Here is a 24,744-nt window from a genome sequence, read left to right as displayed (position 1 = left end):
TGCTGAGGGTGTGCCGCACTGTCACAGGGTCAGTACTGAGGGAGTGCCGCACTGTCAGAGTGTCAGTACTGAGGGAGTGCCGCACTGTCAGAGGGTCAGTACTGAGGGAATGCTGCACTGTCAGAGGTTCAGTGTTGGGGGAGTGCTGCACTGTCAGAGGGTCAGTACTGAGGGGGTGCTGCACTGTTGGAGGGTCAGTACTGAGGGGATGCCGCACTGTCAGAGGGTCAGTACTGAGAGAGTGCGGCACTATCAGAGGTTCAGTATTGAGGGAGTGCTGCACTGTCAGAGGGTCAGTACTGAGGGAGTGTTGCACTGTCAGAGGATCAGTACTGAGGGAGTGCCGCACTGTCAGATGGTCAGTATTGAGGGAGTGCCGCACTGTCACAGGGTCAGTACTGAGGGAGTGCCGCACTGTCAGAGTGTCAGTACTGAGGGAGTGCCGCACTGTCAGAGGGTCAGTACTGAGGGAATGCTGCACTATCAGAGGGTCAGTGCTGAGGCAGTGCCGCAATGTTGGGTGGTCTGTACTGAGAGAGTGCTGCACTGTCAGAGGTTCAGTACTGAGGGAGTGCCGCACAGTCAGAGAATCAGTACTGATGGAGTGTTGCACTGTCAGAGGGTCAGCACTGAGGGAGTGTTGCACTGTCAGAGGGTCAGTACTAAGAGAGTGCTGCACTGTCAGAGGGTCAGTATTGAGGGATTACTGCACTGACAGAGGGTCGGTACTGTGGTAATGCCGCACTGTTGGATGGTCACTATTGAGAGAGTGCTGCACAGTCAGAGGGTCAGTACTGAGGGAGTACTGCACTGTCAGTGCATTAGTACTGAGGGAAAGCTGCATTATCAGAGCGCCAGTGCTGAAGGAGTGCTTCACTGTCCGAGGGTCTGTACTGAGGGAGTGACGCACAGTTGGAGGGTCAGTACTGAGGGAGTGCCGCACTGTCAGAGGGTCAGTGCTGAGGGAGAGCTGCACTGATGGAGGGTGAGTGCTGAGGGAGTGCCGCACTGTCATAGCTTCAGTGCTGAGTGAGTGAGGCATTCTCAGAGAGTCAGTACTGAGGGAGTGCCACAATGGCGGATGGTCAGTGCTGAGGGAGTGCTGCACTGTCAGTGGGTTCGTGTTAGGGGAGTGCCACACTGTCAGAGGGTCAGTACTGAGGGAGTGCCACACTGTCAGAGGGTCAGTACTGAGGGAAAACTGCACTGTCAGAGGGTCAGTACTGAGGGAGCGCAGTACTGTCAGAGGGTCAGTACTGAGGGAGTGCCACACTGCCAGAGGGTCAGTACTGAGTGTGTGCTGCACTGTCAGAGGGTCAGAACTGAGGGAGTGCTGCACTGTTGGATTGTTAGTACTGGGGTGGTGCTGCACTGTCAGACGTTCAGTACTGAGGGAGTGCCGCAGTGTCATGGGTTAGTGCTGAAGGAGTGCCGCACTGCCAGAGGGACAGTGCTGAGGGAGTGCTGCATTGTCCGGGGGTCAATACTGAAGGAATGCTGCACTATCAGAGGGTCAGTGCTCAGGTAATGTCACACTGTTAGATGGTCTATACTGAGGGAGTGCTGCACTGTCAGATTGTCAGTACTGAGGGAGTGCCGCACTGTCAGAGCGTCAGTACTTAGGGAGTACTTCACTGTTGGATGGTCAGTACAGAGGGAGCACCGCACTGTCAGAGGGTCAGTAATGAAGGAGTGCCGTACTGTCAGAGTGTCAGTAGTGAGGGAGCGCTGTACTGTCAGAGGATCAGTACTGAGTGAGTGCCACACTGTCAGAGGGTCAGTACTGAGGGATTGCCGCAGTGTCAGCGGGTTAGCGCTGAAGGAGTGCTGCACTGTTGGACGGTAAGTGCTGAGGGAGTGGCGCACTGTCAGAGGGTCAGTACTGAGGCAGTGCCGCACAGTTGGAGGGTCTATACTGAGGGAGTGCTGCACTGTCAGAGGGTCAATGCTGAGGGAGTGCTACACAGACAGAGAGTCAGTACTGAGGGAGTGCCGCACAGTCAGATGGTCAGTACTGAGGGAGTGCTGCACTGTTGGAGGGTCAGTACTGAGGGAGTGCCACAGTGTTGGACAGTCAGTACAGAGGGAGTGCCGCACTGTCAGTGGGTCGATACTGAAGGAGTGCCTCTCTGTCAGAGGGTCGGTACCGAGGGAGTGCCGCACTGTCAGAGGGTCAGTACTGAAGGAGTGCCGCACTGTCAGAGGGTCGGTCCTGAGGGAGTGCTGCACTGTCAGAGGGTCAGTACTGAGGGAGGGCCACACTGTCAGAGGCTTACTATTGAGGGAGTGCCGCACAGTCAGATGGTCAGTACTGAGGGAGTGCTGCACTGTTGGAGGGTCAGTACTGAGGGAGTGCCACAGTGTTGGACGGTCAGTACAGAGGGAGTGCCGCACTGTCAGTGGGTCGATACTGAAGGAGTGCCTCTCTGTCAGAGGGTCGGTACCGAGGGAGTGCCGCACTGTCAGAGGGTCAGTACTGAAGGAGTGCCTCTCTGTCAGAGTGTCGGTACCGAGGGAGTGCCGCACTGTCAGATGGTCAGTACTGAGGTAGTGCCACACCGTCAGAGGGTCAGTACTTAGGGAGTACTGCACTGTTGGATGGTCAGTACAGAGGGAGCGCCGCACTGTCAGAGGGTCAGTACTGAAGGTGTGCCGCACTGTCAGAGTGTCATTACTGAGGGAGTGCCGCACTGTTGGATGGTCAGTGCTGAGGGGGTGCTGCACTGTCAGAGGGTCAGTCCTGAGGGAGTGCTGCACTGTCAGAGGGTCAGTACTGAGGGAGGGCCACACTGTCAGAGGCTTACTATTGAGGGAGTGCCACATTGTCAGAGGGTCAGCACTGAAGGAGTGCTGCACTGTTGGAGGGTCAGTACTGCGGGAGTGCCACACTGTCAAGGTATCAGTACTGAGGGATTGCCGCACAGTCAGAAGGTCGGTACTGAGGGAGTGCTGCACTGTTGGAGGGTCAGTACTGAGGGAGTGCTGCACTGTCAGAGGGTCAGTACTGAGGGAGTGCTGCACTGTCAGAGGGTCAGTACTGAGGAAGTGCTGCACTGTCGGAGGGTCAGAACTGAGGGAGTGCTGCAATGTTGGATTATTAGTGCTGGGGGGGTGCTGCACTGTCAGACGTTCAGTACTGAGGGATTGCCGCAGTGTCAGCAGGTTAGCGCTGAAGGAGTGCCACAGTGTCAGCGGGTCAGTACTGAGGGAATGCCGCACTGCCAGAGGGACAGTGCTGAGGGAGGGCTGCATTGTCATAGGGTCAGTACTGAGGGAATGCTGCACTGTCAGAGGGTCAGTGCTGAGGCAGTGCCGCACTGTTGGATGGCCTATACTGAGGGAGTGCTGCCCTGTCAGATTATCGGTACTGAGGGAGTGCCGCACTGTCAGAGCGTCAGTACTGAAGGAGTGCTGTACTGTCATAGTGTCAGTGCTGAGGGAGTGCTGCACTGTCTGAGGGTAAGCACTGAGGGAGAGCCGCACTGTCAGAGGGTAAGTACAGAGGGAGTACTGCACTGTTAGAGGGTCAGTAGTGAGGGAATGCCGCACTATTAGAGGGTCAGTGCTGAGGCAGTGCAGCAATGTTGGATGTCTGTACTGAGGGAGTGCCGCACTGTCAGAGGTTCAGTGTTGGGGGAGTGCCACACTGTCAGAGGGTCAGGACTGAGGGAGTGTTGCACCGAGAGAGGGTCAGTTCTGAGAGAGTGCTGCACGGTCGTAGGTTCAGTACTGAGGGAGTGCTGCATTGTCAGAGGGGCAGCACTGAGGGAGTGCCTCACTGTCAGAGGTTCAGGTCTGAGGGAGTGATGCACGGTCAGAGGGTCAGAACTGAGGGAATGCTGCACTGTCAGAGGGTCAGAACTGAGGGACTGCTGCACTGTTGGATTGTTAGTGCTGAGGGGGTGCTGCACTGTTGGATTATTAGTGCTGAGGGGGTGCTGCACTGTCAGACGGTCAGTACTGAGGGATTGCCGCAGTGTCAGCGGGTTAGCGCTGAAGGAGTGCTGCACTGTTGGAGGGTCAGTGCTGAGGGAGTTCTGCACTGTCAGAGGGTCAGTACTGCGGGAGTGCCGCACCGTGAGAGGGTCAGTGTTGAGGGAGTGCCGCACTGTCAGAGGGTCAGTACTGAGGGAGTGCAGCACTGTCGGAGGGTCAGTACTGAGGGAGTGCCGAACTGTTGGAGGGTCAGTACTGAGGGAGTGCTGCACTGTCAGAGGGTGAGCACTGAGGGAGGGCTGCGCTATCAGAGGGTCAGGACTGAGCGAGTCCGGCACTGTTGGATGGTCAGTGCTGAGGGGGTGCTGCACTGTCAGAGTGTCAGTCCTGAGGGAGTGCCGCACTGTCAGTGAGTTAGTGCTGAAGGAGTGCCACATTGTCAGAGGGTCAGCACTGAAGGAGTGCTGCACTGTCAGGGGTTCAGTACTGAAGGAATGCTGCAATGTCAGATGGTCATTGCCGAGGGAGAGCTGCACTGTCAGAGGGTCAGTACTGAGGAAGGGCCACACTGTCAGAGGCTTACTACTGAGGGAGCACTGTTGGATTGTCAGTACTGAGGGAGTGCCGCACTGTTGGAGGGTCAGTACTGAGGGAGTGCCACAGTGTTGGACGGTCAGTACCGAGGGAGTGCCGCACTGTCAGAGGGTCACTACTGAAGGAGTGCCACAGTGTCAGAGGGTCAGTACTGAGGGTGTGCTGCACTGTCTGAGGGTCATTACTGAGGGAGTGCCGCACTGTTGGAGGGTCCATACTGAGGGAGTGCCAGACTGTTGGAGGGTCAGTACTGAGGGTGTGCTGCACTGTCAGACGGTAAGTAGTGAGGGAGTGCTGCACTGTTGGATTGTCAGAACTGAGGGAGCGCTGCACTGTCAGAGGGTCAGTACTGAAGGAGCGACGCAATGTTGAACGGTCAGTGCTGAGGAGGTGGGCAGTGTGGGAGAGTCATTACTGAGGGAGTGGCAGACAGTCAGAGGGTCAGTACTGAGGGAATTCTGCACTGTCAGAGCGTCAGTGCTGAGCGAGTACTACACTGTTAGACGATCAGTACTGAGGGACTGCGGCACTGTTCGAGGGTCAGTACTGAGGGCATGCTGCACTGTCAGAGGGTCAGTACTGAGGTAGTGCTGCACTGTTGGATGGTCAGAACTGAGGGAGCGCTGCACTGTCAGAGGGTCAGTACTGAGGGACTGCAGCACTGTCAGAGGGTCAGTACTGAGGGAGTGCAGCACTGTCAGAGGGTCAGTACTGAGGTAGTGCTGCACTGTCAGATGGTCAGTGCTGAGGGAGCGCCGCAATGTCATAGGGTCAGTGCTGAGGGAGTGCTGCACTGTCAGAGGGCCCGTGCTGAGGGAATGCTACATTGTCAGATGTTTATTACTGAGGGAGTGCTGCACTGTCAGAGAGTCGGTACTGAGAGAGTGCTGCACTGTTGGATGGTCAGTGCTGAGGGCGTGCTGCTCTGTCAGAGGGTCAGTACTGAGGGAGTGCTGCACTGTTGGATTGTCAGAACTGAGGGAGCGCTGCACTGTCAGAGGGCCAGTACTGAGGGAGGGCAGCACTGTCTGAAGGTCAGTACTGAGGGAGTGGCGCACATTTGGAGGGTCAGTGCTGAGCGAGAGCCGCATTGGAAGAGGGTCAGTACTGAGGGTGTGCTGTACTGATAGAGGTACAGTGAAGAGGGAGTACCGCACTGTCAGAAGGTCAGTACTGAAGGAGTGCCACAATGCTGGACGGTCAGTGTTGAGGAGGTGGGCAGTGTGGGAGAGTCATTACTGAGGGAGTGGCAGACAGTCAGAGGGTCAGTACTGAGGGAGTGCTGCACTGTCAGAGCGTCAGCACTGAGGGAGTGCTGCATCGTCTATGTATCAGTGCTGAGGGAGTGCCGCACTGTCAGAGCGTCAGTGCTGAGCGAGTACTACACTGTTAGACGATCAGTACTGAGGGACTGCGGCACTGTCAGAGGGTCAGTACTGAGATAGTGCTGCACTGTTGGATGGTCAGAACTGAGGGAGTGTTGCACTGTCAGAGGGTCAGTGTTGAGGGAGCGCCGCACTGTCAGAGGGACAGGACTATGGGAGTGCTGCACTGTCAGAGGGTCAGTGTTGAGGGAGTGCTGCACTGTCAGAGGGTCAGTACTGAGGGAATGCTGCACTGTCAGCGGGTCAGTACTGAGACAGTGCTGTACTGTTGGATGGTCAGTGCTGAGGGCGTGCTGCTCTGTCAGAGGATCAGTACTGAGGGAGTGCCGCACAGTCAGAGGGTCAGTACTGAGGGAGGGCAGCACTGTCTGAAGGTCAGTACTGAGGGAGTGGCGCACATTTGGAGGGTCAGTGCTGAGCGAGAGCCGCATTGGAAGAGTGTCAGTACTGAGTGTGTGCTGTGCCGACAGAGGGTCAGTGCTGAGGAAGTACCGCACTGTCAGAGGGTCAGTACTGAAGGAGTGCCGCAATGTTGGACGTTCAGTGCTGAGGAGGTGGGCAGTGTCGGAGGGTCAGTACAGAGGGAGTGGCAGACAGCCAGAGCGTCAGTGCTGAGGGAGTGCTGCTCTGTCAGAGGGTCAGTGCTGAGGGAGTGCTGCACTGTCAGAGGGTCAGTACTGAGGGAGTGGCGCACTGTTGGAGGGTCAGTACTGTGGGGGTGCTGCACTGTTGGAGGGTCAGTACTGAGGGGTTGCTGCACTATTGGATGGTCAGTGCTGAGTGAGTGCTGCACTGAGGGAGCGCAGAACTGTCAGAGTGCTGCACTGGATGATGGTCAGTGCTGAGGAGGTGAACAGTGTCCGAGGGTCAGTTCTGAGGGAGTGCTGCACTGTCAGAGGGTCAAGGGTGCGGGACTACTGTGCTGTCAGATGGTCAGTAGTAAGGGAGTGCTGAACTGTCAGAGGGCCAGTGCTGAGGGAATGCTACATTGTCAGATGTTTATTACTGAGGGAGTGCTACACTGTCAGAGGGTCAGTCCTGAGTGAGTGCTGCACTGTCAGAGGGTCAGTACTGAGGGAGGGCCGCACTGTCAGAGAGTCAGTACTGAGGGAGTGCCGCACTGTCAGAGGGCCAGTGCTGAGGCAGTGCTGCACTATCAGAGTGTCAGTGCTGAGAGAGCGCCGCACTGTCAGTGGGTCAGTACTGAGGGAGTGCCAAAACATTGGAGGATCAGTGCTGAGGGAGAGCCGCACTGTCAGAGGGACAGGACTGAGGGAGTGCTGCATTGTCAGAGGGTCAGTACTGAGGGAGTGCCGCACTGTTGGATGGTCAGTACTGAGGGAGTGCCACAGTGTTGGATGGTCAGTGCTGAGGAGGTGGGCAGTGTCCTAGGGTCAGCACTGAGGGAGGGCCGCACTGTCAGAGGGTCAGGGGTGCGGGAGTACTGTACTGTCATATGGTCAGTAGTTAGGGAGTGCTGAACTGTCAGAGGGCCAGTGCTGAGGGAATGCTACATTGTCAGATGTTTATTACTGAGGGAGTGCTGCACTGTCAGAGGGTCAGTACTGAGCGAGTGCTGCACTGTCAGAGGGTCAGTACTGAGGGAGGGCAGCACTGTCTGAAGGTCAGTACTGAGGGAGTGGCGCACATTTGGAAGGTCAGTGCTGAGCGAGAGCCGCATTGGAAGAGGGTCAGTACTGAGGGTGTGCTGTACTGACAGAGGGTCAGTAATGAGGGAGTGCTGCACTGTCAGAGGGTCAGTGCTGAGGGAGCGCCGCACAGTCAGTGTGTCAGTACTGAGAGAGTGCTGAACAGTTGGAGGATCAGTGCTGAGGGAGCGCCACACTGTCAGAGGGTCAGTTCTGAGGGAGTGCTGCACAGTTGGTGGGTCAGTACTGAGGGAGTGTTGCACTGTCAGAGGGTCAGTACTGAGGGCGTGCCGCACTGTCAGATGGTCAGTGCTGAGGGAATGCTACATTGTCAGAGGGTCAGGGCTGAGGGAGTGCTGCACTGTCAGAGGGTCAGTACTGAGAGAGTGCTGCACTGTTGGATGGTCAGAACTGAGGGAGCGCTGCACTGTCAGAGGGTCAGTACTGAGGGAGGGCAGCACTGTCTGAAGGTCAGTACTGAGGGAGTGGCGCACATTTGGAGGGTCAGTGCTAAGCGAGAGCCGCATTGGAAGTGGGTCAATGCTGAGGTTGTGCTGTACTGACAGAGGGTCAGTGCTGAGGAAGTGCTGCACTGTCAGAGGGTCAGCACTGAGGGAGTGCTGCACTGTCAGTGGGTCAGTACTGAGGGAATGCTGCACTGTCAGAGGGTCAGTACTGAGAGAGTGCTGCACTGTTGGATGGTTGGTGCTGAAGGCGTGCTGCACTATCAGAGGATCAGTCCTGAGGGAGTGCTGCACTGTTGGATGGTCAGAACTGAGGGAGCGCTGCACTGTCAGAGGGTCAGTACTGAGGGAGGGCAGCACTGTCTGAAGGTCAGTACTGAGGGAGTGGTGCATATTTGGAAGGTCAGTGCTGAGCGAGAGCCGCATTTGAAGAGGGTCAGTACTGAGGGAGCGCCGCACTGTCACTGGGTCAGGACTGAGGGAGTGCCGCACTGTCAGAGGGACAGTGCTGACGGAGCGCCCCACTGTCAGTGGGTCTGTTCTGTGGGAGTGCCGAACAGTTGGTGGGTCAGTGCTGAGGGAAAGCCGCACTGTCAGAGGGACAGGACTGCATTTGAAGAGCCGCATTTGAAGAGGGTCAGTACTGAGGGTGTGCTGCACTGTCAGAGGGTCAGTACTGAGGGAGTGCAGCACTGTCAGAGAGTCAGTACTGAGGGTGTGCCGCACTGTCAGATGGTCAGTACTGAGGGAGTGCTGTACTGTCAGACGGTCAGTACTGAGGGAGCGCCGCAATGTTGGATGGTCAGTGCTGAGGAGGTGGGCAGTGTCCTAGGGTCAGTACTGAGGGAGAGCCACACTGTCAGAGGGACAGGACTGTGGGAGTGCTGCACTGTCAGAGGGTCAGTGCTGAGGGAGTGCTGCACTATCAGAGGGCCAGTGCTGAGGCAGTGCTGCACTATCAGAGGGTCAGTGCTGAGGGAGCGCCGCACTGTCAGTGGGTCAGTACTGAGGGAGTGCCGAACAGTTGGAGGATCAGTGCTGAGGGAGCGCCACACTGTCAGAGGTTCAGCTCTGAGGGAGTGCCGCACTGTCAGAGGGTCAGTACTGAGGGAGTGCTGCACTGTCAGAGGGCCAGTGCTGAGGGAATGCTACATTGTCAGATGTTTATTACTGAGGGAGTGCTGCACTGTCAGAGGGTCAGTACTGAGGGAGGGCAGCACTGTCTGAAGGTCAGTACTGAGGGAGTGGCGCACATTTGGAAGGTCAGTGCTGAGCGAGAGCCGCATCGGAAGAGGGTCAGTACTGAGGGAGTGCTGCACTGTCAGAGGGTCAGTACTGAGGGAGTGCTGCACTGTCAGGGGGCCAATGCTGAGGCAGTGCTGCACTATCAGGGAGTCAGTGCTGAGGGATCGCCGCAATGTCAGAGGGACAGTGCTGAGGGAGCGCCGCACTGTCAGTGGGTCAGTACTGAGGGAGTGCCGAACAGTTGCTGGGTCAGTGCTGAGGGAGTGCTGCACTGTCAGAGAGTCAGTACTGAGGGCGTGCCGCACTGTCAGATGGTCAGTGCTGAGGGCGTGCTGCTCTGTCAGAGGGTCAGTGCTGAGGGAGTGCTGCACTGTCAGAGGGACAGTGCTGAGGGAGCGCTGCACTGTTAGTGGGTCAGTACTGAGGGAGTGCCGAACAGTTGGATGGTCAGTGCTGAGGGCGTGCTGCTCTGTCAGAGGGTCAGTGCTGAGGGAGTGCTGCACTGTCAGAGGGTCAGGGCTGAGGGAGTGCTGCACAGTCAGAGGGTCAGTACTGAGAGAGTGCTGCACTGTTGGACAGTCAGTGCTGAGGGCGTGCTGCTCTGTCAGAGGATCAGTACTGAGGGAGTGCTGCACTGTCAGAGGGTCAGGGCTGAGGGAGTGCTGCACAGTCAGAGGGTCAGTACTGAGGGAGTGCTGCACTGTTGGATGGTCAGAACTGAGGGAGTGGCGCACATTTGGAGGGTCAGTGCTGAGCGAGGGCCGCATTGCAAGAGCATCAGTAATGAGTGTGTGCTGCACTGACAGAGGGTCAGTGCTGAGGAAGTACCGCACTGTCAGAGGGTCAGTACTGAAGGAGTGCCGCAATGTTGGACGTTCAGTGCTGAGGAGGTGGACAGTGTCGGAGGGTCAGTACTGAGGGAGTGGCAGACAGCCAGAGGGTCAGTACTGTGGGAGTGCTGCATCGTCAGAGGGTCAGTGCTGAGGGAGTACTATACTGTCAGAGGGTCAGCACTGAGGCACTGCTTCACTGTTCGCGGGTCAGTGCAGAGGGCGTGCTGCTCTGTCAGATGGTCAGTACTGAGGGAGTGGCGCACATTTGGAGGGTCAGTACTGAGGGAGTGCTGCACTGAGGGAGCGTAGAACTGTCAGAGTGCTGCACTGGATGATGGTCAGTGTTGAGGAAGTGAACAGTGTCCTAGGGTCAGTACTGAGGGAGTGCCGCACTGTCAGAGTGTCAGGGGTGCGGGAGTACTGTACTGTCAGAGGGTCAGTAGAAAGGGAGAGCTGAACTGTCAGAGGGTCAATACTGAGGGAGGGCAGCACTGTCTGAAGGTCAGTACTGAGGGAGTGGCGCACATTTGGAAGGTCAGTGCTGAGCGAGAGCCGCATTGGCAGAGGGTCAGTACTGAAGGTGTGCTGTACTGTCAGATGGTCAGCACTGAGGGAGTGCTGCATCGTCAGAGGGTCAGTGCTGAGGGAGTGCTGCCCTGTCAGAGGGTCAGTGCTGAGGGAGTGCTGCACTAACAGAGGATCAGTGCTGAGCGAGTACTACACTGTCAGAGGGTCAGTACTGAGGGACTGCGGCACTGTTCGAGGGTCAGTACTGAGGGTGTGCTGCACTGTCAGACGGTCAGTACTGAGGGAGCGCTGCACTGTCAGATGGTCAGTACTGATGGAGTGCCGCACTGTTGGAGGGTCAGTACTGTGGGTGTGCAGCACTGTCAGACGGTCAGTACTGAGGGAGCACTGCACTGTCAGATGGTCAGTGCTGTGGGAACGCTGCACTGTCAGAGGGTCAGTACTGATGGAGTGCCGCACTGTTGGAGGGTCAGTACTGTGGGTGTGCAGCACTGCTGGAGGGTCAGTACTGAGCGAGTGCCGCACTGTCAAAGGGTCAGTACTGAGGGTCTGTGGCACTGTCGGATGGTCAGTACTGAGGAAGAGCCGCACTGTCTGAGGGTCAGTACTGAGGGAGTACTACACTGTCAGAGGGTCAGCACTGAGGGAGTGCTGCACTGTCGAATGGTCAGTGCTGAGGGAGAGCCGCACTGTCAGAGAGTCAGTACTGAGGGAGTGCTGCACTGACAGAGGGTCAGGACTGAGGGAGTGCTGCACTGTCAAAGGATCAGTACTGAGGAAGCACCGCTCTGTCTGAACGTCAGTACTGTGGGAGTGCTGCATTGTCAGAGGGTCAGTGCTGAGGGAGTGCCACACAGTCAAAGGGTCAATGCTGAGGGAGTGTCGCACTGTCAGAGGGTCATTACTGAGGGAGTGCTGCACTGTCAGAGGGTCAGCACAGAGGGAGTGCCGCACTGTCTGAGGGTCATTACTGAGGGAGTGCCGCAGTGTTGGAGGGTCAGTACCGAGGGAGCGCCGCACTGTCAGAGAGTCCGTACTTAGGGAGTACTGCGCTGTTGGAGGGTCAGTACAGAGGGAGTGCCGCACTGTCAGAGGGTCAGTACTGAGTGAGCGCCGCACTATCGAAGGGTCAGTGCTGTGTGAGTACTGCACTGTCACAGAGTCAGTACTGAGGGAGGGCTGCACTGTCAGAGCATCCGTACTGAGGGAGTGCTGCACTGTCAGATGGTCAGTACAGATGGAGTGCTGCACTATTGGTGGGTCAGTACTGAGGGAGTGTTGCACCGACACAGGGTCAGTACTGAGGGAGTGGCGCACATTTGGAGGGTCAGTGTTGACCGAGAGCCCCATTGTAAGAGAGTCAGTACTGAGGGTGTGCTGTACTGACAGAGGGTCAATGCTGAGGGACTGTTGCACTGTCAGAGGGTCAGTACTGAGGGAGTGCTGCACTGTCAGAGGCTCAGGACTGAGGAAATGCTGCACTATCAGAGGGTCAGTACTGAGGGGGTGCCGCACTGTTGGCGGTCAGTGCTGATGGAGTGCTGCACCGTCAGAGGGTCAGTGCTGAGGAAGTACCGCACTGTCAGAGGGTCAGTACTGAGGGAGCGGCGCAATGTTCGACGGTCAGTGCTGAGGAGGTGGGCAGTGTCAGAGGGTCAGTTCTGAGGGAGTGCCACACTGTCAGATTGTCAGTGCTGAGCGAGTACTACACTGTCAGAGCGTCAGTGCTGAGCGAGTACTACACTGTCAGAGGGTCAGTACTGATGGACTGCGACACTGTTCGAGGGTCAGTACTGAGGGCATGCTGCACTGTTGGAGGGTCAGTGCTGAGGGTGGGCTGCTCTGTCAGAGGGTCAATACTGAGGGAGCGCCGCAATGTTGGACGGTCCGTGCTGAGGAGGTGGGCAGTGTCGGAGGGTCAGTCCTGAGGAAGTGCCACACTGTCAGAGGGGCTGTCCTGAGGGAGTGTTGCACTGTCAGAGGGTCAGTACAGAGGGAGTGCTGCATTTTCAGAGGGTCAGTGCTGAGGGAGTGCTGCACTGTCAGAGGATCAGTACAGAGGGAGTGCTGCATTTTCAGAGGGTCAGTACTGAGGGAGTGCCGCACTGTCAAAGGGTCAGTACTGAGGGTCTGTGGCACTGTCGGATGGTCAGTACTGAGGAAGCGCCGCACTGTGTGAGGGTCAGTACTGAGGGAGTACTACACTGTCAGAGGGTCAGCACTGAGGGAGTGCCGCACTGTCGAATGGTCAGTACTGAGGGAGTGCCGCACTGTCAGATGATCTATACTGAGGGAGTGCTGCACTGACAGAGGGACAGGACTGAGGGAGTGCTGCACTGTGAAAGGATCAGTACTGAGGAAGCACCGCTCTGTCTGAACGTCAGTACTGTGAGAGTGCTGCATTGTTGGATGGCCAGTACTGAGGGAGTGCTGCACTGTCAGAGGGTCAGGACTGAGGGAATGCTGCAGTATCAGAGGGTCAGTGCTGAGCCAGTGCCGCACAGTTGGAGGGTCTATACTGAGGGTGTGCTGCACTGTCAGAGGGTCAGTGCTGGGGGAGTGCCACACAGTCAAAGGGTCATTACTGAGGGAGTGCTGCATTGTCAGAGGGTCAGCACTGAGGGAGGGCCGCACTGTCTGAGGGTCATTACTGAGGGAGTTTTGCAGTGTTGGAGTGTCAGTACCGAGGGAGCGCCGCACTGTCAGAGGGTCCGTACTTAGGGAGTACTGCGCTGTTGGATGGTCAGTACAGAGGGAGTGCCACACTGTCAGAGGGTCAGTACTGAGTGAGTGCCGCACTGCCGATGGGTCAGTACTGAGTGAGTACTGCACTGCCAGAGGGTCAGTACTGATGGAGGGCTGCACTGTCAGAGCATCCGTACTGAGGGAGTGCTGCACTGTCAGATGGTCAGTACAGATGGAGTGCTGCACTATGGGTGGGTCAGTACTGAGGGAGTGTTGCACCGACACAGGGTCAGTACTGAGGGAGTGGCGCACATTTGGAGGGTCAGTGTTGACCTAGAGCCCCATTGTAAGAGAGTCAGTACTGAGGGTGTGCTGTACTGACAGAGGGTCAATGCTGAGGGACTGTTGCACTGTCAGAGGGTCAGGACTGAGGAAATGCTGCACTATCAGAGGGTCAGTACTGATGGAGTGCTGCACCGTCAGAGGGTCAGTGCTGAGGAAGTACCGCACTGTCAGAGGGTCAGTACTGAGGGAGCGGCGCAATGTTCGACGGTCAGTGCTGAGGAGGTGGGCAGTGTCAGAGGGTCAGTTCTGAGGGAGTGCCACACTGTCAGAGGGGCAGTACTGAGGGAGTGCCGCACTGTCAGAGCGTCAGTGCTGAGCGAGTACTACACTGTCAGAGGGTCAGTACTGACGGACTGCGGCACTGTTCGAGGGTCAGTACTGAGGGCATGCTGCACTGTTGGAGGGTCAGTGCTGAGGGTGGGCTGCTCTGTCAGAGGGTCAATACTGAGGGAGCGCCGCACTGTCAGAGGGGCTGTCCTGAGGGAGTGCTGCATTTTCAGAGGGTCAGTGCTGAGGGAGTGCTGCACTGTCAAAGGGTCAGTGCTGAGGGTCTGTGGCACTGTTGGATGGTCAGTACCGAGGGAGTGCCGCACTGTCGAATGGTTAGTGCTGAGGGAGTGCTGCACTGTCAGAGGGTCAGTACTGAGGGAGTGCCGCACTGTTGGATGGTCAGTACTGAAGGAGTGCCGCACTGTCAGAGGGTCAGTGCTGAGGGAGTGTCGCACTGTCAGAGAGCCAGTACTGAGGGAGTGCCGCACTGTCGGATGATCTATACTGAGGGATTGCTGCACTGTCAAAGGATCAGTACTGAGGAAGCACCGCTCTGTCTGAACGTCAGTACTGTGGGAGTGCTGCATTGCTGGATGGCCAGTACTGAGGGAGTGCCGCACTGTCAGAGGGTCAGTACTGAAGGAGTGCCACATTGTTGGATGGTCAGTACTGAGGGAGTGCCACTCTGTTAGACGGTCAGTACTGAGTGAGTGCCACAGTGTCAGAGGGTCTGTACTGAGAGATTGCGGCACTGTTGGAGGGTCAGTACTGAGGGAGTACTGCACTGTCAGAGGGTCAGCACTGAGGGAGTGCTGCACCGTCAGATGGTCAGCACTGAGGGAGTGCTGCACTGTCGGAGGGTCAGTGCTGAGGGAGTGCTGCTCTGTCAGAGGGTCAGTACTGAAGGAGTGCTGCACTGTCAGAGGGTCAGTGCTGAGGGAGTGCTGCTCTGTCGGAGGGTCAGTACTGAGGGAGTGCCGCACTGTCAGAGGATCAGTACTGTGGGAGCTCCGCAGTGTCGGAGGGTCAGTGCTGAGGGAGTGCCGCACTGTCAGGATGACATGCAGTGAAGCGAAAAAGCACAGACTCTGATTGTCCTCACGTGAAGCTCTTCCATCGTTGTTTAACTGGCTGTGAAGCAGCTTGTGACCTCCTACAGTCATCAAAGGTGCTTTGTAAATGCAAACTTTTCTTTAAAAATCTTTCTTCAATAACTGTGGTGAGCTGTGGTGAGATTAATAATGAGTAATGGAGTGGTAAGCTGGCTGGTTGATCATGACTTTCTGCCCAATATGTTTCTTACCCAGTGTCAGCATTAGCAACACTGGCTCTGCCTTATGAGCTTCTCCGGTGATCAGTCATATCCCATTCTGACAGACAGCCATCCCCAGTTCCCTCAGTTACACAGGCCTCACTGGGGTAGGTGTTAGTTAGGTGTTCTTGCTGCGCATTCGTCAATGTTACAACAATGTCTACATTTGAATTGGTGGTTGTCCTGCTCTTTGAGGTGTCCCAGGGATGTGAGAAACAGATCCACATTGCCAATTGAAACCCTGGGTAACATGTCGACAATCTATTCCGCTGTGTCAGTTTGAGTATTTAGTCTCTATGTGGCAGTAGACTGTATTAAAACCCAGTGTTTCCAGGTGTCCCATTCTCCCACTGTTAGACACAGATTGGAGTCATCTTTTAACTCTTAAGATCTCACCTCGTCATCAGCCTCCAGCCATTACTCCTTACCAATTCAGACCTGTCTGTGTTTGGCTTGCAGGCAACATAGGAGGTGATGGTTTAATGGTATTATTGCTGGACTGTTAATCCAGAGACCCAGGCAACGTTGTGGGGACTGGAGTTTGAATCCTGCAAGGCAGATGGTGGGATTTGAGGTTCAAAAAAACAAATCTGTGATTAACAGTCCGATGATGACCCTGAATCCATTGTCTATTGTCAGGAAAAAACCCCACCTGGTTCACTAATTCCCTTTAGGGAAGGAAACAGCCATCCTTCCCTGGTCTGGCCTACATGTGACTCTAGACCCACAGTGATGTGTTTGGCAGTTCAGGATGGGCAGGAACAATAAGGCCAGTGACACCCTCATCCCAGGAATGAATTTAAAAATACTTGTGTATTTTTAATTTAATATTTAATTTTTAATTCAAAAATACTTGTATAATAGCCCAGTGGGTTACCCAACATCAAGACTGTTGTCTCCAAAGGCAGTGGGTAGGCTGCAGCACATGTTTGACATGAAGATGAGCAGAATAGCAGTGATCCAGCGAGGGCCTGCTGCTTTTGGTGGAGCCTGGGGCCTCATTCTGATGAGTGAACGCAAAGAGAGGAGGTGAGGGACAGAGAGTCTGACTGCAGTCGCAATGAGTCATGTTGATCAGGGCATGGACTCGAATTGCATTCAGAGCTGAGGATCAGATTCCCTGCAGAGTCTCTGGACTCTCAGAAACCCTACTCCCAGTGGCTTGTATTAAATTTCACACAATAAGGCATGAGATAGCTGACCCTCCCTTGGCTTTTCTTTAACCTGTAGCGGGCTATCGCTCAGCTGACTGAACATGGGCAAGTGGCCCATCAGCCCCTGCTTTCCCAGGGGACCATTTTGTTGAGAAAGTTGTGTACTGCAAGAGCTCTGTGTCAAAACTCGATTGGGTTTGAAGGGCCAAACAAAAGACACAGACTGCGTGTATTCAAATGGGCTGCAGTCAAATATTGTTTGCCATCCCATTATAACTCAATGTTATCTGACTCCTCATAATCCCTGATCTTTGGTGACACAAGAGCATTATTACAAGCAAGAGCTTATGTTCATGGAGGTAAACATAAGGTAAGGACGACCAGAGAGGTCACTTATTACAGACTAACTAACAATGGCTCTGATCTCTAAGAGAGATAGCCCTGCTTTGTACCTACTCGAGACAGACCTATTTACTTGTGCTGCTTGGTTTCCTCCCTATGTGCGGGCTAAATAATTCATTGAGGAACGAAGGGCATGAATTATTGCTTTGCTGTGGCTCCCTGAGGTACCTGAGGAAGTGACATTTTAAAGACCCCACCCGGCAGGAGGTCCCTCAGCCTGAACGGAATGAAGGGAAAACATTGATTGTCATGAGGGAAGAACTCGCATTTCCATCGCACCGATCCCAACCTCAGGACACTCCAAGTGAAGGGAAATGTGGGCAATTCAACAGCTGGCTTGTACACAACAAACTCCCACAAAAATACACACGGCATTAAGGGATCGGATATCTGCTTTGTTGGTCGGAGAAACCTCACAACCTACCTGCCAACACCATCCCTCTCCCCCGGTAACAAGCTCAGACTAAGTTAACCAACTGACACTCTCTATGGCTCATTGGATCCAGGGTCTCATATTCACACCATATCTCAACACCTACCAGTATCCACCACCAGAACATCACCTGACTTCACTCCCAGTCTTCATCGCCTTTAGACTCAACTATTCCTATCCACTGGTCCACCCCACCACCCCACAACCTCCCCCTGCCCATACACCTGAGCCTGACCAAACCTCTGCGGTCTGTGTCTTAACTCTGACTGAATCCCAATCCCCTCTCGCCCCTGTGCTCACTCACTTATATTGGCTTCCAGTCAAATAATTATCAGTCATTTTAAAATTCACTTTGTTGGTTTCAAATTTCTCCACGGCCTAAACCCCTCCGTGTCTCTATAATCTCTCCCCAGCCCCACAGCTCTCTGATAGATCTGCACTGCTCTAATTCCAGTCTGGCGATGGCTGGATTTGAACTCTCGCAATTGGGCAGCTCTGCCCTCAGTTGCCTGGGGCCCGAAGCTCTGGAAATTCCCCCACCCCCAGCCTACCCGGACCCTGGACCCTTGTCTTTGTTCCAGACATTCTAGAACTGGTGATCATTCTACAACCATCTCCTTCTATGGCTCAGGGTGAATGTGTTTGTTTGAGAGTGCTTTGGTTCACCTGTTAGACATCCATCCATTGCACATCTACATCCACATGATACACATCCATTCGTTATATCACTGTCTATACAACTGCCAATAGCACACCCACCCGTTTGTTATAAACACCCTCCCATTGTGCACCTACATAGAATCCCTACTGTGTGGAATCAGGCCCTTCGACCCAACATGTCTACACCCACCCTCCGAAGGATATCCCACCCAAACCCATTCCCTATTACACTACATTTACCCCAATTAATGTACCTAACCTACACATCCCTGAACGCTACGGGTAATTTAACATGGCCAATTCACTGAGCATGCACATTCTTGGACTGTGGGAGGAAACCAAAGCACCCGGAGGAAACCCACACAGACACTGGGAGTCATAGAGATGTACAGCATGGTAACAGAGCCTTTAGTCCAACCTGTCCATGCCGACCAGATATCCCAACCCAATCTAGTCCCACCTGCCAGCACCCGGCCCATATCCCTCCAAACCCTTCTTATTCATATACCCATCCAAATGCCTCTTAATAAATGTTGCAATTGTACCAGTCTCCACCACATTCTCTGGCAGCTCGTTCCATACACATACCACCCTCTGTATGAAAAACCCTCTCACCTTAAACCTATGCTCTCTAGTTCTGGACTCCCCGACCCCAGGGAAAAGACTTTGTCTATTTATCCTATCCATGCCCCTCATGATTTTATAAACCTCTATAAGGTCACCCCTTAGCCTCCAACACTCCAGGGAAAACAGCCCCAGCCTGCTCAACCTCTCTCTGTAGCTCAGATCCTCCAACCCTGACAATATCCCTGTAAATCTTTTCTGAACCCTTTCAAGTTTCGCAACATCTTACCGATAGGAAGGAGACCAGAATTGCACACAATATTCCAACAGTGGCCTAACCAATGTCCTGTAAATCTGCAACTTGACCTCCCAACTCCTGTACTCAATACTCTGACCAATAAAGGAAAGCATCCCAAACGCTGCCTTCACTATCCTATCCACCTGCGACTCCACTTTCAAGGACGAGGCTGGAATCGAACCCGGGTCCCTGGCACTGTGAGGCAACAGTTCTAACCACTGAGCCACGGTGCCACACCTGACTGGGCTCCCAGCCAAACTCTTTATTTTGCGGTGCTGTGGAGTCCGTGGTTCATGTGCGTGTTGTGTTAGACAATAGACAATAGCCAATAGGTGCAGGAGTAGGCCATTCAGCCCTTTGAACCTGCACCGCCATTCAATATGATCATGGCTGATCATTACTAATCAGTATCCTGTTCCTGCCTTATCTCCATAACTCCTGATTCCACTATCCTCGAGAGCTCTGTGGGTGTTTGCACTCCCTTTGACTTTATTTGTGGTTTTAGTTGCATGTCAGCCCCATGTTCCTGACCTTTGGGCGCCCAGTGCAGAGGGGATGTGGCCAGGTTGGAGGATCTCCTCTTGGGGCAGGCCAATAACAGGTCCCAGCAGTGGCCATGGACTGGGTGAGGGGAGGGTTAGTGGGGGGGGGGGGGAGAGTCCCCTGCCGACTGCCTGCCCCTCATCCCTGGTTACATTCAAGCCCGGGTGTCCTTGGAGAAGAGCACGCAGTGTCCACCAGGGGGATACAGAGCTTCATCAGCCCCTCCAACTCCATTTTAATTTTGCCCCTTTCATCTGTCCTTACCCCTCCATCCCCCCCCTTCACTATTGATGGTTTGCGTTGTCTTCAACGGGCTTTGCATTTGAATATTGATTTGGCTACACAGCAGTTTTTAACTGCTGGTGAATAATAGTTGAAAACAAAATCACAAAAATAAGTCACAATGATTTTGATGGTGGGAAGGTGCGTGATAACATCTCTGGCTACAGAGAAGATATACATCCACCCATTTCAACAAAGTCTATCAATCAGTCTGTTAGACACCAGGCTATTTCATACCCATGGCCACGAAATAGTTTGTTATGTACACCCACATTACACACATTCCTATTCCACTTGTTATAGAATCTCTCATCACCTGTTATACACCAGTCTGTTCTATAGGAGAAAGTGAGGTCTGCAGATGCTGGAGATCTGAGCTGAAAATGTGTTGCTAGAAAAGCGCAGCAGGTCAGGCAGCATCCAAGGAGCAGGAGAATCGACGTTTCGGGCATGAGCCCTTCTTCAGGATTCAGGAGCCCGAAACGTCGATTCTCCTGCTCCTTGGATGCTGCCTGACCGGCTGCGCTTTTCCAGCAACACATTTTCAGTCTGTTCTATACCCTCCCATACATCTCCGTTACATGAGTATGTTAATTTTGGCCTTGCAGCAATTTATGATACTTTTCTGAGCCGAGAAATGGAGGAAATATTTCAATTAATGTGGCGCACTGTAAAACATGGTCACTAGACCACAGCTGTGCCAATGAGGGATCTGCACAATGATACCCACAGCAACTAAGTGGAAAATTTCCCACGGGAAGCTGGTGATATTATTTATTCGTCCCCAAAACGATTGACCCTCTTTCTGAATAATTGTTGAATTTTATATTTGAGGGAAAAGCCTTTTATTAAACTACAAGATCAAAGTAAAGATGTATAAGAGGACCCAATGGTCTCCAGGGGAAATGTGTACAAGCTGCCAAAGGGAATAGGAGATGCAAGTACAGTTACAACATTTAGAACATAGAACATTACAGCACAGTACAGGCCCTTCGGCCCTCAATGTTGCATCGACCTGTGAAACCAATCTGAAGCCCATCTACACTATTCCATCCTCATCCATATGTTTACCCAATGATCATTTAAATGTCCTTTAATGTTGGTAAGTCTGCTCCTTTTTCAGGCAGTGCATTCCACACTTTTACTACTACTCTGAGTAAAGAACCTACCTCTGGCTTCTGTCCTATATCTATCACCCCTCAATTTAAAGCTGTGTCCCCTTCTGCTAGCCACCACTGTCCAACAACTCCACCAATTTTAGTGTCATCCACACATTTACTAACCCATCCTTCTACACCCTCATCCAGGTCATTCATGAAAATGACACACAGCAATGGTCCCAAAACAGATCCTTGCGGTACACCACTAGTAACTGAACTCCAGGATGAAACATTTCCCATCAACCACCACCTTCTGTCTTCCTTCAGCTAGCCAATGTCTGATCCAAACTGCTAAACCGCCCTCAATCCCATGCCTCTGTATTTTTTGCAGTAGCCTATTGTGGGGAACTTTACCAAACGTTTTGCTGAAATCCATCTACATTATATCAACTTCTTTACCCTCATCCACCTGTTTGGTCACCATCTCAAAGAACTCAATAAGATTTGTGAGGCATGACCTATCCTTCACAAAACTGTGTTGACTATCCCGAATCAACTTATTCCTCTCTCAGTGATAATAAATCCTTTCTCTTATAACCTTTTCCAACATTTTACCCACAACCGAAGTAAGGCTCACTCGTCTATAATTACCAGGGTTGTCTCTACTCCCTTTTCTTGAACAAGGGGACAACGATTACTCTCCTGCACTCTTCTGGTACTATTCCTGTAGACAATGACAACATTAAGATCAAAGCCAAAGGCTCAGCAATCTCCTCCCTGGCTTCCCAGAGAATCCTAGGATAAATCCCATCCGTCCCAGGGGGCTGATCTATTTTCAGACTTTGTAGAATTGTTAATCCCTGCTCCTTGTGAACCCCAATCCTACCTAGTCTAGTAGCCTGTTTCTCAGTATTCTCCTCATCAACACTGTCTTTCTTCTGTGTGAATACTGACAAAAAGATATTCCTTTAGCACCTCTCCTATCTCTTCGGACTCCACACACAGCTTCCCATTACTGTCCTTGACTGGCTCTAATCTTACCCTAGAATAGAGTGGTGCTGGAAAAGCACAGCAGGTCAAGCAGAATCTGAGGAGCAGGAAAATAGATATTTCAGGCAAAAGCCCTGCATCAGGAGCTTACCCTGGTCATTCATTTATTCCTGATATATCTATAGAAAGGTTTTCCTTGATCCTACCTGCCAAAGACTTCTCATGTTCCCTCCTGGCTCTCCTTAGCTCTCTCTTTACGTTTTTCCTGGCTAACCTGTAACTCTCAAGCACCCTACCTGAGCCTTCACATCTTATCTTTACATACGCCTCCTTCTTCCTTTTGACAGAAGACATGTGGACAGCTACAGGAGTGGGAAGGGTTTAGAGGGATATGGGCCAAATGCTGGCAAGTGGGACTAGCTTAGTTTGGGAACATGGAGATGGGCCAAAGGGTCTGTTTCCATGCTATGTGACTCTATGATGGAACCAAAATAAAAGGGGTCTGGATGTTGAAAATCAGAAATTGTTGGAGAAAATCAGCAGGTCTGGCAGTATCAGTGGAGACAAAGTTAATGTCAGTTCTGTAGAAGGGTCACTTGACCCAAAATGTTAACTCTGTTTTGTCTCCACAGATGCTGCCAGAGCTATGAGTTTCTCCAGCAATCTCTATTTGTTTCTCTGTCTGTCATAAGCACACTGTTATATAACTGCTAGTTAATACACCTGGCCAGTTTAAACCTGTACCTAATATCTCCATTTTTAACACACTCAATTGTTATATATAACCACCAGTTACAAATTAGTTCATTACACAGCCACGCTTTTTACATCTGCACATTTCTAAAACACACACACACACACACACACACACACACACACACACACACACACACACACACACACACACACACACTTGCATGTTATACACAAAGCCATTACACACCTATGTGTTAAACTGAACATTTGGTATTCACCTGTCCATTACATGTAACTGCGACACACTCGTTTGCTATAAACTGGCCTGGTATGCACCCAACATTACACACCTGCACATTACACACCTGTCTTTTAGATACGCACCTATTATAAAATCAAAATACTACTTAAATGGAGAATGTCTGCAGAACTCCGAGGTGCAGAGGGATTTTTGTGTTCTTTTGTGAGTGTTAGTGTGCAGATACAGTGAGTAATTCAACAGGTTCATGGGATGCCATCCTGTATTTCATGAGGGATTGAATTGAGGCAGGTTAGACATCAGTTACACAGGGTGAGAGCACTTTTCGAATCTGTTTCGGGCTCCCTATTTACAGTATGATGTAAATGTGTTGGAGATGGTTCAGAGGAGGTTTGTACCTAGACAGCTGGAATGAGTAAGTGATCCTCATGAGGAAAAGTTGGACAGACTGGGCTTGTTTCCACTGAAGTTTGGAAGAGTGATTGAAGATCCCGGAATGATGTTGGAATGGGTGTGGGAAGGAGAGAGTGAATACCAGCTCACTGTGCCGGCCACCCCAAAAAGCACCACTGGTGACTGACAACGTCTCTCTCTCTCTCTCTCTCTCTCGCTCTCTCTCTGTTGTGTTTTCTCCAGTGGCGACCCTGACAAATGTGACATCTGGGGGAATGCACCCCTTCACCTGGCAGCTGCCCATGGGCACCTGAACCTGCTATCTTTCCTGGTGTCATTTGGTGCAAACATCTGGTGCCTGGACAATGACTACCACACGCCGCTAGACATGGCAGCCATGAAGAGCCACATGGAGTGTATCCGCTACCTGGACTCCATTGCTGCCAAGCAGACCCAGCTCAATCCAAAGTTGGTGAGCAAACTGAAGCGCAGGGCCTTCCGTGAGGCGGACAAACGCATCAAGGAATGCGCCAAGCTACAGGAGAGACACCGCCGCCGGATGGAGAAAAGGCACAGGAGGGAGACTTTGGACACCTCGGACACCGTCAGCTTCTCCAGCTTCGCCAGTGGCAGCAGCCTAGGCCGCAGGCTTCAGGGCCTGGCCTCGGGGCCTTACTCACTCGGGCCCTCGGCTTCGGCCACTGCCAAGGGGGGCAAGAGCAAGATACAGAGGAGGCTGGAGAGGAGGAAGCAGGCGGAGGGAACCTTCAAGGTGTCGGAGGACGGTCGGAGGAGTGTCCGCTCGCTCTCAGGCCTGCAGCTCAGCAGTGAGGTGATGTCAGTCAGGCCACCTGGGCAGCATTCCAGTCCCCGGGGTAACAGCCGCCGCAACATCCGGGACATGTTCAGCCCCGACGGAGCCAGCGAGCCAGGCCTAGGCCCTACAGAGGCTGCCGGCTCCGAGGTCAGCACTGACTCTGGACACGAGTCCCTCTTCAACAGGCCCGGTCTGGGCACTCTGCTCTTCCGGAGGAGCTATGCGAGTGGTGGGCTGTTTGGTCTAGGCCTGGGCTCAGGCCAGGGGGATGAGGAGGAGCCAGACCCTGAGGAACAGACCCCAGGCCTTTGCCGCCCCCCCAGCCTGGACGACAGCATCGGCAGTGCCCGGAGTCTGCAGGAGGCCGCTGAGGCTGAGGACCAATCATCTTGGCTGGGCCTGGAGCTGAGCCCTGAGCCTGACGTTGACAGTAGCCCCTTGGAAACGTTCCTGGCCTCCCTGAGCATCTCCGAGTTGGTGCCAGTCTTCAGCAAGGAGCAGATTGACCTCGACGCTCTGGTGCTCTGTTCAGACGAGGATCTGAAGAGTATTGCCATCCCCCTGGGGCCCAGGAAGAAAATCCTGGAGGGTGTCCAGAGGAGACAGCAGGCCCTTGAGCAGCCTGACAAACTGGAGGACACCAGCCTGTGAGGGGGGCCCCATTGTGAGCAGGGAGACCGGGGTCCCTCGCTGGCTGCTGTTTCTGACAGGAGCTTCACACCAATCTGACTGGCAGCCAATGAGCATCGAGGGTGACAGCAGTGTCCTGAAGGAGGGATGTGTCAGGTAAGAACAACTCCATCTGTGTGTGTCTCTGTAAATTTTAAATAGAATCCTTACAATGTGGAACCAGGCCATTTGGCCCATCGAGTCTGCAGCAAGTCACTGGAAACCTCCCACCCAGACC

At 53.4% G+C, this 24,744-nt stretch overlaps 1 protein-coding gene across 1 annotated transcript in view; it reads left to right on the top strand.

Annotated features, from left to right (window-relative positions):
* The window catches only part of LOC132827871 (pre-mRNA splicing regulator USH1G-like), a 107,517-nt gene extending 83,029 nt beyond the window's left edge, over positions 1–24,488 (top strand). Inside the window, exon 2 of the mRNA XM_060844626.1 lies at positions 23,264–24,488. Within this exon, the coding sequence (XP_060700609.1) occupies positions 23,264–24,488 (1,225 nt within the window). The remainder of the gene's footprint in view (positions 1–23,263) is intronic.
* The last annotated feature ends 256 nt before the right edge of the window (positions 24,489–24,744 follow it).

Source organism: Hemiscyllium ocellatum, chromosome 25 (assembly GCF_020745735.1).
Source record: "Hemiscyllium ocellatum isolate sHemOce1 chromosome 25, sHemOce1.pat.X.cur, whole genome shotgun sequence".
Lineage (NCBI taxonomy): Eukaryota > Metazoa > Chordata > Chondrichthyes > Orectolobiformes > Hemiscylliidae > Hemiscyllium > Hemiscyllium ocellatum.
The sequence above is the reverse complement of the archived record's forward strand: the minus strand, read 5'-3'. Positions and strand labels throughout refer to the sequence as shown.